The following is a 13,263-nucleotide window of genomic DNA, read 5'->3' as shown; positions in this document are numbered from 1 at the left end:
AACATCTTTGGCTATTAAATAACATGCCCTGTGCTGTTTAATTAAGCCCTTCTTTTAGACATGGACTCTGTCAACCTGCTTACATTGTACTTCTCTAATCACAGATTGCAATATTATTGAAAAAAGAGTCCCCAGCAGAGCAGATAATGTGTTAACTCATCTTCTGCCAGTAGCTTGGCTGTGAAAGTACTGAGCTGCAGAGGCCTGGAGTGCATTAACCCACAGGGAACGTAGGCAGGATGGGGTGGAACTATTCTGACACTTGTGCTGTCTAGTTTGCAGCTAGCGGAGGTGTGTATAACTTCACTGGGGTCAGCAGCGTAGTCAGCATCATCAAGGCTGGGTTTGTTGTCCTTGTTTTCCCATCACACCTGAAGCAGGCTGTGGAGCAGGGCTGTGTGGTACATGGCTCTTACGGCCTGAACCCTTCAGGAAATATGTCCTATATTCTTGGGGAAAAAAGCCTTCCTTTTTTGTGAGTTTCTCTTGCTTTCACTGATCCCTTATCAGTTTTAGATTTTGTGACTATTTTTCTCAATTTTCTTGTGTATCTGGACAACAAATGTCATTTTGGCTAGTGTTTAATTATTCATGCCATCCCAGGCTGTCTTTCTAACACATACAGCTCTGCTGGTGAATTTCCGTCATATTCACCCTTAAAATATTGACTTAAATGAGACTAAATTCTGCATTGGTTCTTTACCTTGTATTTTATTTCAGATGCCTCTTGGGTATTGTTTGATGATTGTGACATATACTATGGCACATTTCTTTCTTCCTCACATTTTGCTTACCGAGCCCTACCTTTTTTTTATGAGAAGTGCACATGAATTAATATCTTTATATGCATTTGCAGTCAGTACTTAGTAAACTTATAGTTGGCAGCTTCTAGACTCTGGCAAAAAAGTCTTTAGGACCTACAGGCTGTGTCCTGAACAGAACACAGTAGCAACTTGCAGATAATTTAAACACTGCAAATTCTTGTGTCTTTCAGGACCTAGATTTCTCATCACATCCACGGGAGCCTTGTATATTTTAGACGTACAGAATGAAGACGGACTGTACAACTACCGATGTATTACAAGGCACAGATACACTGGAGAAACACGACAAAGCAACAGTGCAAGACTTTTTGTATCAGGTGCTCCTTTTTATATCATGTTAAATTAAGTATTGTATATGCCTCTCTCTAGTGTACTAAACTGGACAGGCACATTCTTGTCCCTGGGTGCACTAATTGTCAAGTTGTATATCAAATGGAAGGTAGAAGTGATAAGCTGTGTGCTGCTGCTACTGTGAAATAAAATGCCCCATTTTAAACCCCTTTACCCTCCACCCCTGTTTTTCACCTCCTGTTAGATATTTCCAGAGAGCCTGTAGGGTGCACTGGCATTTTGTAGAGTCATTTTTAGTATTAAAGTCCTTGTAAAAGGACTGTGGATGGGATTCACCCCATTAAAAGTAGACTTGTGCAGTGAAAGTATCTGCTCTCCTTAACTTCCCTTTGCAAACAAAGTTGAAGAACACTTTTAAGGGCTACTTCAGCTGCCCACTTTAGGGTGAGATGAATTGACCCATGATGCCTGTTTCTCTTTGTTAACCATAGCAGGAGTTCAGGACATTTAGCTCAGCTGTAGATATTTCCACTGCAGGAGCCTCAGGTTAGCTGAGGTGCATTTCAGCCTTCCTTTTCAATCATCACACTCCTTCCATGGGGAAAACAGTATGATCCCCTGATTTCAGAAGGAATCTTTAGCTAGAAGGGATATGTGACCTGTCGTAGTCCACCCAGGCGCTGCTGGCAGGCAGGAGGTTAGCCATGGCTGTCCATGGGCAGAGCTAAGAGTCTCAGGGCAAATGGGTTTGTGCAGCAGATAGGAACATAAGAAGGTAGATGGGGTATTTTAACTCTTCCTTGTAATTGTAAATCATGTCCTGATTGTTGTCTGTGTGATGGACTGTTTGGTTCCCTCTACATACACTCCAAATACTTAGGGCCATCAGTACAGTGCTGCTCCAGTCCCACCTTCTCCCCATTTTGTCTTGAGGAGGTGCCAGTTGTTGGTGAGTTAAGAAGGAGGAGCAGATTCCAGGACTGGGTTTGGAACCTGCACTCAAACATCTCTCTATAGGATTAGCTCTTCATCTCCCCTTCCTCTCTCTCATTTGCTGGGTGCCTCTGAGTGCACCCTGTGTTTGAATATGAACAAATCTGCAACTGTATTCCCACATCAACTGAGTTAGCTAAGACTGTATTCCAGACTCTCTGTTCTTTTTCCCTGTATCCTTGCCTTACAGAAGGCATGCCCACCCTCCCACTGACAGCTTTACTGAGCTTTTTTTCATTTTCTCTGTTGCTAAGTTGCCCTGAAGATCCTAACCCTAAAGATCAGTCAGCATATAGTGACTTTCATAGGCTAACAGTCAGTGGGGTCATTCTTGTCCTCTCTCTTCTTCTATTTTTTCTTTTTTTTTTTTCTTTTTTCTTTTTTTTTTTTTTTTTTTTGTCAGGGGAAAAAAAAATCTAGTGATTAGGTCTCAGCTTTCCACCCTCTGTTTGAGAGCCCTAAAGGAGGCAGACGTGGGCACGAGGTTTTGCATTAGTAACATACTTCCTGCCCTCCTCCAAACTGGAGATTGCTGAAGGATCCTGGAGCCCTCTGAACACACAAGTCAGTACTTAAATATACTAATGATAAAAAAATTAGTGTGATTGTTCAGGTTAGAATCACTTACCAGTTAGATCCAGGTGTTTCTTCCTTTGATATCTGTCCCCTGTGAGTAAAACTCTTGCCTCTTCTTTCCCAGCCAGATGAAGAAGTAGTTATCTTGCACAATAATCTGCCTGTTTTGGTCTTATAAGGATAGGCAGGGTCCTATCCTTCTAGCCAGCTCCATAATATGGTCTGCTTCCGTATGAAATCATGCTAAGGCTGAGCCAGTGGTAACATAAATAAAATCAGGCTTGTATCTTGGTTACCACAGGAAAATTTCTAGTTATTTCACTGAACAAAAGGGGGAAAATGAAAGCTCTGCCTCTTTTGTAATTCAGGACAAGCAGACTAAAAGATGTGCTCTGTCTGGAGTTTCCTTTTTCTATTCCCCTCCACAGACCAAATCAAATAGGAAATTTTACCTGTGTGCAATAGTTGACTTTTTTAATTCAATAGGGTTAATTATTCTCTATAAGAGCTATAGTGGGCTCTGATTTCAAATCCTGTTAGTCTTCTGAACAAATGCAGCAATTATCATTAGAGTTTGTCTCTTCATGTTTCTCTAACATGCTTTCTTTTTTCTTTACTATATATTTTTAAATAGTGAGTCCTTTAAGAACTGAGATCGGAGAATCCATGAACATAGTTGTGAAAGGATTGCTTGCATGAGACCTACATTTTTGCCTTTAACATTTGTAAATATTCTTTGTTTATTTGGGGATGAAATAGTTTCTGGTGGATATTGATCACAGTCTCTTGACCACATTTTTAATACTAGTTAAGCTTTGTTATTTTTTGAAAGAGTGAGAAAGGTAATATAGATATAATCGCAAATGCACATGTGAATAATTAGTATGCCTATGACCAAAACAAAGTTCCGAATTTCATTTGGAGTAAGAACATCTTGAAACCATGTGGCCTTCCTAAATAAAATTAAAACCAAGGCTATTAACATGCTACAGACTATTCCTTTAATACCCATTATGGTGTGCTTTTCCAGAAATTACTTCTCCAGCCGTGAATCCCAGGTCCCAAGATCTTTACCTTTTTAAACCCTCACCCTCCAGAAAATTCTTATGACTTTGAAAGCATAACGAATTTCTTGCTCTGTCCTTCAAAGAAGATCTAAAGTAGAATATTTTAGAATAGTATTTTGCCTCATTTTTTCCACTGTTGTCCTTGCTAACAGTCATTTGCAGCTGACTGTTAAAGCATAATAAAATAATAATTCAAAAGTGTGCATACCATGTATTGGAATTGGGTTATGTGACTTTGCTATTTGCCTCCTGGAATATGACTGCAAATGAACCCTGGGATTTCTTTTGTGCTTTTTTCTCCTCTTTTATTTTTTTATTTTTTTATTTTTTCCTCCTTAGCTAGTATATATGTAATGTGGGAGCTCTAAATAGGAGTCTGTTCCAGGTACATCCCAAAGAAGTGTTTCTACCACCCATTTAAGTGTGTAAGTACAGAGTGCAAGAAAGCAGGTGACTAGAATCCTATTTTAACTGTCCCTGAATTTATTTTAAACACCTCTTCTATAACAACCTAAGGCTTCTCAAGTACATAGGAAAATCCCAGTTTAACTGGTCTGCCGATGGGATGCCCAATTTGAGGTGGTGAAAAATTGAAGCAAAGTGACCCAGGGACTGTTGTGCTGGTCTTAAAGGGTAAGAAGGGGGCTGTGCTTTCCATAGCATCTGCTGCCATAGCCTCCAGCTCCTGAGGCAGTCTGCCTGGTGTCCTGGGCTTCTGCCTAGGCATGGGGGCAGAAGAGCAGCAGCTGATTTGCTTTTGCCATCAGCTTGTTGTCCAAGGTGGTTTCGCACTTTGCCTGGGCCTAGGATTGAAGCATATGCAGTTCTCTGCTGCAAACTAGAAAGCTGTCATAATGTGATACTTACTACCCACTACTTTTCCTTACCATTGCTTTAATTCCTTTCCAGTGGCCCCATCCTGTTTTGAAGTCCATGCAATACTTTGTATTTTTGTGCTTAATGGTTTGCAAATGGGACCGCATAAATCCTTCACAAAATCTTTTGAAGTTAAAAGCATATGGAGAAGATACAAAGCTACTGTGAGTTTTGACTAGGAATGCACAGACAATACCTCTAAAAGTCAGTTCTACTTCTTTATTATTTAACAATAACTTTCAATTGAAGAAAATGATTTCATGTAGGTGTAGCTTTCCTAAGAGCCAAAGCTGTAATTTCTTGCATGCTTATGTTTTTGCAGAGTTAATTCCTCAGGCTGCACAGAAGAATCTATTCACTGAAAACATACATGCCCAATGATCCAGAAGGCGAGAAAGGAGCTGGCTAATCAATTAGTAAAATTGACATTGGCCTTCTCAATGGCATCCTGGCAGATTGTGCTTTTACTAAGCCAGACATAAACAGCATGGCAAGCTCAAATATATAACCCATCTTGATGCCAAATATGGACCTTGAGGCTACTGATGCATGCAAAATCATTTGTTTAACTACTGGCTGACACATTTCTAATGAGGCAAACAGGAAGTTTCTGTAAACTGAATATGGTTTTGCCTTCAATGGCTCCACTTTTTATTGGCACCTAGAGAGCAGAAAAGCCTCAGTGGTCATCTTTCATTGAACTTGGCACTTAGAGTTTTATTGAGATATTAACATAAAAATTATTTAGCTCATTTTTTTACCATCACAATTTTAGTTTCTGTATTGATAGTAAAACTTGCATAGTGTGTCTAGCTATTTGCTCTCAAGTGTACCCTCCCAGGTGTGACTGCAGTTCATGAAGATGTATCTAAGCTAGTTTTAAACTAGCTAAGCTAAGGTACTGATCACACTATTGCTTGAGTAGCTTGAATTCAGCAATTTAATCTCTTCAGCTCCTAAAAGGAACCTGCTGCAACTACCCTGTGTGGAGTACCTGAGCTAGCTAAGCAAAGACCACTTGAAAATGTCAAAATAGTTACAATTACACCTACAGCAGGGCAACTATGATGTAGGTATACCCAAAAAGAGATTGGTGTGTCAGATAAGAGTAAAAGGAGTTGATCAGCATGTGGAATTTCTTTGTGAGACAGAAGTCTCAGTAAAGTGGCTGCATGTGATGAGAAAATACTTAGATGAATATTTGTTAATTTATTGTTCAGTACTTATGTTGCAGTAGCTCCAGATTGGGCTTTCATCATACTTTTCATCATGCTGCATGAAACTGTAAATCCTGTCAGCATCTTTCTCCAAAAGTTTTCAAATTTAAAAAGCTGAAATCACAGAGTACCATTTCTGGTGGGGTACATGCACCTCTGCTAATGCATGGACATGGACAGTAAGCACGTGACTGGAGACATCCAGTATGGCTTCACTAAGGGCAAATCATGCCTGATAAATTTAGTGGCCTTCTACGATGGGGTTACAGCGTTGGTGGATAAGGGAAGAGCAATTAGCATCATCTACCTGGACTTGTGTAAAGCACAACATCCTTATCTCTAAATTGTAGAAATATGGGTTTGACAGATGGACCACTCGGTGGATAAGGAATTGGCTGGATGGTCACACACAAAAAGCTGTACTCAATATGTCTATGTCCAAGTGGAGACCAGTGACAAGTGGTGTTTCTCAGGGGTCAGTATTGTGGCTGGTACTGTTCAACATCTTTGCCAGCAACATGGAGAGTGGGATTGAGTGCACTCTCAGCAAGTTTGCCAATGACACCAAGCTGTGTGGTGCGGTTGATGAACTGAAGGGATGTTTTGTAGTTTAAACCCAGCCAGTAACTTAGTACCACACAGCCGTTTGCTCACACCCCTGCTTCCCCCCGCCCCGGGCAGGATTGGGAAGAGAATCAAAAGAATGTAAAACCCATGGGCTGAGATCAGAACAGTTTACTAACTAAAGTATAATATACTACTACTTTGGTAAAGGGAATAACAAGGAGAGAGAAAGAATAAAAAAATAAACAACATTGATGCACAGTACAATTGCTCACCACCCACTGACCCATACCCAGCCCAACCCTGGTCCCTTCTGGGTAACTCCCCCCAGTTTATATAGTGGGCATGATGTGCTGGGGTATGAAATACCCCTTTGGCTAGCTTAGGTCAGGTGTCCTGTCTCTGCTCCCTCCTGGCTTCTTGTGCCCTTCCTCACTGACAGAGCATGAGACTGAAAAGTCCGTGATCAGAGTAAATGCTACTTAGCAACAGCTAGAACATCAGTGTGTTATCAGCATTATTCTCAGACTAAAGCCAAAACACAGCACTCCACCATTTAGTAGGAAGAAAATTAACTCTATCCCAGCTGAAACCTGGACAGGATACCATGCAGAGGGTCCTTGACATGCTCAAGGGGTGGGCTTGTGTGAACCTCATGAATTTCAACAAAGCCAAGTACAACATCTTGCACATGGGTCAGGCAATCCTGAGCACAAACACAGGGTCGGCAGAGAATGGATTGAGAGTAGGCCTGAGGAGAAGCACTTGGGGCTGTTGGTCAATGAGAAGCTCAACATGACCCAGCAACGTACGGTTGCAGCCCAGGAAGCCAGCTGTATCCTTGGCTGTATCTAAAGGAGCGTGGCCAGCAGGTCATGTGAGGTGATTCTCCGCCTCTACTCTGCTCTCATGAGACCCCACATGGAGTACTGCATCCAGCTCTGGGGCCCCCAACATAAGAAGGATGTGGACCTGTTGGTGTGAGTCTGGAGGAGGGGCATGAAGACGGTCCAAGGGCTGGAGCACCTCTCTTATGAGAGAGTTGGCCTTGTTCAGCCTGGAGAAGAGAAGGTTCCAGGGACACTTTACAGCAGCCTTCCAGTACCTAAAGAGGGCCTACAAGAAACCTGGAGAGGGACTTTTTACAAGGGCATGTAGTGACAGGAAACTTTGAACTGAGAGAGAATAGATTTAGATTAGACTTTAGGAAGAAATTCTTTACTGCGAGGGTGGTGAGGCATTGGAACAGGTTGCCTAGAGAAGTTGTGGATGTCCCATCCCTGGAAGTGCTCAAGACCAGTCTAGATGGAGCTTTGATCAACTTGGTCTAGTGGAAAGTGTCCCTGCCTGTGGCAGGGGGTTGGAACTAAATGGTCTTTAAGGTCCCTTCCAACCCAAACCATTCTATGATTCTGTGATATGCCAGGTGCTACACAAGTGTGTTAGTCCCAGAGCTGTTTTTATGAATAAGTAGAGCACAGAAACTTGGAGTATTAAGTGGTAAGTTGGTCTTGTCATGTTAATTTCTTTTTCCAGGAAGGAAGAAAAGGTTTATCTGTCAGTCAGACTGCAGAGAGAAATTCCTGACAAGGAATACTTTTCTCTCCTGATGAGGGAATATATTGTTCCTCTAATTCAAAGCCTTTAGACCACCGAGAAGCACTGAAAACATGTTGGCTTCATGTAGTTGAGTAGTGCAGGGATAACAGTAATAATTGTTAAGGTCACACATTTCTGGCTCCTCATTCCTCTGTTGGGGACATGAAGGATAACCAGAGAAATGGTTGCCACCTGGAAAAAACCCAGTGAGAGAACTTCCAAGTAGTCATGAGGTGCTTCAGTAGTACATGCTGCTGAATCCCAGCCATTACTACTGAGATATTACTGAGTGATTGCTGGGTCATAGTAGAAAACTAGCATGAAAAGCACTAGGCTAGTTAGCCAAAATATGCAGGAGAGAAAAATATTGGCATATTGCTTAAAGAGTGAAAAATTTTTAATGCTCCCATTGAAAACTGCTGTTTATTCTTTCAGATCCAGCGAATTCAGCTCCATCTATTCTAGATGGGTTTGACCACCGTAAAGCCATGGCAGGACAGCGAGTGGAGCTGCCTTGCAAAGCATCAGGGCACCCCGCACCAAAGTATCGTTGGCTGAAAGATAATGTTCCCTGGGAGCCTGACAGCAGGTTTCGGCAGACAGTTACAGGTCTCCTGATAGAGAACACACGTCCCTTGGACTCTGGCAACTACGTCTGCGAGGTGTGGAACAACTATGGGACTGCCGAGATGATAGGGCGACTGTATGTAAAACGTAAGTCCTGGAGTGAGTGAAGATCTCAGGCCACTTCTTGTCTGGGTTTGCATCAGAGAAGATGTTGGCTTGCCTTGCTATATCTCCTGCTTTGTTACTTTATCTAAGCAATGCTTAAAATTCTCTAAGTTGTAGAACAACAGAAAGTAGGCTCTGTGGAGATGGATTACTTGGACAATTGAGCTATCAGAAGTGCAAAGAGATGCAATTTCTAATGTAACTATATAATTTATCACATGGAGGATATGTAATTTAGAAGCTTGAATTGGATGCTTAAAAAGAAATTGCAAATGTTCTCATGAATAAAACTGCCAAACTCTCATTGCGATGAGTCATGCTGTTCAGTAATATTGAATACTCATACCTCCCCTCAGTTGAGTATTCATGTGTGAATATTCTGAATGTTTCACAAATTCTACAAAGATAATTATTACTCAGAAGCACTGCACTGGAAAAGTGTTATTCTTCTATTCTTTTTTAAAAAAATATTTCCTGGAATAGAAATAATGCTTTGTGAACTAACATTTCCACCTATACAGCATGACTAGCAAACTGAAAAGGGAGAAGTTTGTGAACAGTTCAGGCCATAAAAATGTCTTCACAAGTAATTTACACATAACGTATTTGGGCAAAATAAAACCAAGATCAAAGATCAGTAATTCGTGAATTATAACAGAGGAGCTTTGCTTCTAAAAGTATTCATAAAAATTAGTTGAATTCAGTCTGCCTTGTGTAATATAAAGTCAAAATTTCCAAAGGCATGATGTAATGGTATTGTTAGTGATACCAAAAATATCCTCAGTGCCTGGCAGTATGTTTTACCTACTGACTTTATGGTCAAACAGCCATATTTTTTCTGGAGCATTGTACAGGAAAAGTCCATTACATATGTGTCTATGAATGACTGAGGCCACTGACCTCTGTTTTTTTCCAAGCCTCTGTTCCAAGTGGGCCACTAAAGATTTATTCCAACTTGTGTCTTATAAAATTTCACTAAAATGTATGAGTTAGCTGAGGAAATTTTCATGTATAAGTGCACATGTACACGTGTCTATATGCATGTATATAAGCTGGTAAAAAAACCAAATATGTTGGTATGTATTTAGTATCAAAGATGTTATCAGCGGTGATAGTAGTCCCTTATCTTTATAAGGAAGTTTCAGCAATATATACATAGCATGATATGAGATATACATTTACTGTGAAGGTGGTGAGGCACTGGAACAGATTGGCCAAAGAAGTGGTAAATGCTCCATCCCTGGCAGTGTTCAAGGCCAGGCTGGAGAGATCCTTGGGCGACATGGTCTAGTGTGAGGTGTCCCTGCCCATGGCAAGGCGGTTGGAACTAGATGATCTTAAGGTCCTTTCCAACCCTAACCATTCTATGATTCTATGATAACTATTAGGTGTCAGGATAAAGATTGTTTTCCTTGCATTTACATTTATGACTTTTCTTCAACATTGTTCATCCTCTTTTCTTTACAATATAAAACTTTACTCCACAAGAAGCCTCCACAAAAGAAAACTTCCATGTGGACAGATCTGATGGATATCTATGGGTGTACCTATGTTAAAATCTTAAAATGAATCTTCCACCCTTAAAAGCTAATCTCCTGGTCATTTGCATTTATTGCACTTCTTCACATCAGGAATTGGTTTTGGAACACGTAAACTTGCTTCTTTTTGAAGGAAATTAAACCAGAAGATGAGTTTCTGGAAGGCACCAGTTCAAAGGTCCACACTGAAATAATGTGCAGTAATGTCCTACCCTCCCAAAACATATGTAGTGCCATTGTTAGGCACTCAGCACCAATGTCGTTATTCAGTAGATCTGCTCCTGCTGTTCATTTAGGCATGGGATTATATCATGTGTTGGATAGGTTATCCCTATAGATCTATGTTTTGTGTCATCAATGATGGTGACAAAAATGCTTGTTTAGAGCAAACACAGTCATCTGTTGTTTGATTGAGTTGGGTTGGTTTTTTTTTCAGAAGGGTATGGCTGTGATTTTTGTTGCTCTTCTTAATTTTAATTTAATTTGTTACTTGTATGTAAATGCACATGTATACTTAATATTTTCTATTTTGCTTTCCCGCTCCCTTATTTTGATTTAAATCCTCAGAACCACTAAAAGCCGCAATCAGCCCACGGAAAGTGAAAAGTAGCGTTGGTAGTCAAGTGTCCTTGTCCTGCAGTGTGACAGGAACTGAGGACCAGGAGCTCTCCTGGTATCATAATGGTGAAATCATCAACCCTGGTAACAATGTCCGGATTACTGGCATCAATCGGGAGAACCTTATTATGGATGGCATGGCCAAGAGTGATGGTGGAGCTTACCAGTGCTTTGTGCGCAAGGACAAGATGTCTGCTCAAGACTATGTTCAGGTGGTACTAGAAGGTCAGTCACTACCTTTTTAGTGATTCTGGTCTCCATAATAATATACATGTTGTCTTTGGTGCCATCATTGTATAGTGAGGGACAGTGGACGCTGAACAAGAGGGTACTCATGAACTGTCAATGGGATTTGTTATGCCCCACTCTGAGCAAAAACTCATAGAATGAACAAAATAATAAAAAAAAAATGCCCCTCCCAAGTATCCTTCCAGTCAATTTTTGTTTTTTAGGGGCGGAAGGGGTGGGTGGTGGTGGCGCTGACTTTTTACCTTAGTTTTTCAGCAGGACACAACTCCAAACATCATCTGGGCATGGCTTTTCTGGTTGGGTGTATTGGCTAAAGGTTTAGAGAGTACCCTAACTACCTGACACAATGTTCTACACAATAATTAAGTGAGGAAACTTATCAACTTGTATAGAGCCATCTCACTAATGAGGATGTAGTGCAAACGTGGCATGGACACTATTTTTAGAGTCTTTATAGAAAAATAAAAGATTACCTTCCTGGACTGAGTTACCTCGGCAACCATCTCCTGTGACTAAGAAAGCCTAAAGAGCATATTGATAATCTATCATGATGTCGAGAGAATGCAGGTTATCAGAGAGCAACAGCAGGAAAGATTTCAAGGACACTTGGGTCTCACTGGGAAAATAATGCCTGCTTTCATCTCCAATAAAAGCCTGTCACTTGAATTAAAAAAAAAAAAAAAGAAAGAGGAGGAGGGGAGGTAGAGGTGCATAGTATGCACACTCACAGGTTTATTGGTCCTGGGTCAGATTTCTTTCAGGAGAAAAAGCTTCTATTTTTGTTGCTGTTTTGTTTTCTGAGGGCTGACAGTATCTGATACATAGAGAATGTTGGCAGTCTTAAATGTTATGCCACTAAACTCTCCAAATAGGTGGATATTTAATCCTGGTCCCTACTTATAGTCTTAAAGTTTCTGTCTCCATCCACTCTTATTAGTCACTTGCCTGATAGAGGCTGAGTAAATTGTGCCACAGATTGCAAGAGAAAGCATTTGAATGCTCCCATTTCAGAGTAGTATTTTCCTGTAGCACAAAACGACCACAGAAAGAAATTGGCAACACTGCTGTTACTGGCTATCTGTATTCAGAAAAGCTTAATTTTATACTTTTCTAAATGAGTTATTGTTGTGGGTCATGACTAAACTGTATTGGTACAGCTGTGTGAAATTAGCCTATGCAAGTTATGCCTGGCTCTTGCCAACAGGATTCATCCTTAGCTTTCCAAGGAGCTGAAATCTACCAGAAGAAAAATTCCTAATGTATTGAGGTTTTGCTGTATGCCTTTTGCAATGCACCATGTATGGCTTTAACACTTCCCTGCAAGAACCAGGCAGATCGTATAGCTGTGCAGAGCCCTGGTCCATCTATTCAAATGCCTTTCCTGCAGCAGAGTCAATACCATGTTTCCCAGAGGATGAAAAAGAAGCCTGCAGTCAGCAAAGGATCACTTAAGTACTTTACTACCAAAATTTGTTTTCCTCTCTCAATAATTAGAATTATATCCTGTAACACAATTGTTTGTGTCACTGTTAAAAAAATATCTTGGCTCATGTCATTGGGTCCAGGATAGAAGGAACAATCTTTACGCCATGTAACTATTATTCTTCTGCTTTCTTTCCCTTGGCAGATGGAACTCCCAAAATCATTTCTGCCTTTAGTGAGAAAGTGGTGAGTCCAGGAGAGCCAGTCTCGCTTATGTGTAATGTGAAGGGGACTCCTCTGCCTACAATCACTTGGACACTGGATGAAGATCCAATTGTGAAGGATGGCAGTCATCGTATCAGCCAGATTATCACCTCTGAAGGCAATGTGGTCAGTTACCTGAATATCTCTAATACTCAGGTCCGAGATGGTGGAGTTTATCGTTGTACTGCCAACAACTCTGCTGGAGTCGTCCTGTACCAGGCTCGAATAAACGTAAGAGGTGCTTGTCAAATCAGCTCCTCAAAAAAACACACATAACTCATTGTAGTGGAGAAGAAGATTGTTGCATGTGATGAAATGATTCTTGGAATGCCAAAACCAACTTACTGTTTTTCCTCTCCTTTTCTTCTTCGCTCTCTTTTCTCACCCTGCCTCTCCAGTCCCATCTAGAAAGTGTATGGTATGGTTAAATGTT

The 13,263-nt window shown here is 40.9% G+C and overlaps 1 protein-coding gene across 4 annotated transcripts in view; it reads left to right on the top strand.

Annotated features, from left to right (window-relative positions):
* DSCAM (DS cell adhesion molecule) overlaps nucleotides 1-13,263 on the top strand; it is a 476,005-nt gene that overhangs the window by 290,816 nt on the left and 171,926 nt on the right. For all 4 annotated transcript variants that reach the window (XR_003990146.1, XM_030477062.1, XM_030477064.1 and 1 more), the window contains exons 4-7: nucleotides 995-1,141; nucleotides 8,443-8,721; nucleotides 10,845-11,120; nucleotides 12,772-13,068. Coding sequence is in view for 3 of the 4 variants with exons in the window: in XM_030477062.1 (XP_030332922.1) it covers nucleotides 995-1,141; nucleotides 8,443-8,721; nucleotides 10,845-11,120; nucleotides 12,772-13,068 (999 nt within the window). In the remaining variant the exon portion in view is untranslated. The remainder of the gene's footprint in view (nucleotides 1-994; nucleotides 1,142-8,442; nucleotides 8,722-10,844; nucleotides 11,121-12,771; nucleotides 13,069-13,263) is intronic.

The sequence above is a fragment of the Strigops habroptila genome, chromosome 2 (genome assembly GCF_004027225.2).
Source record: "Strigops habroptila isolate Jane chromosome 2, bStrHab1.2.pri, whole genome shotgun sequence".
Taxonomy (NCBI): Eukaryota; Metazoa; Chordata; class Aves; order Psittaciformes; family Psittacidae; genus Strigops; species Strigops habroptila.
Note: the sequence above shows the minus strand (reverse complement) of the source record. Positions and strands in the feature narration are given on the sequence as shown.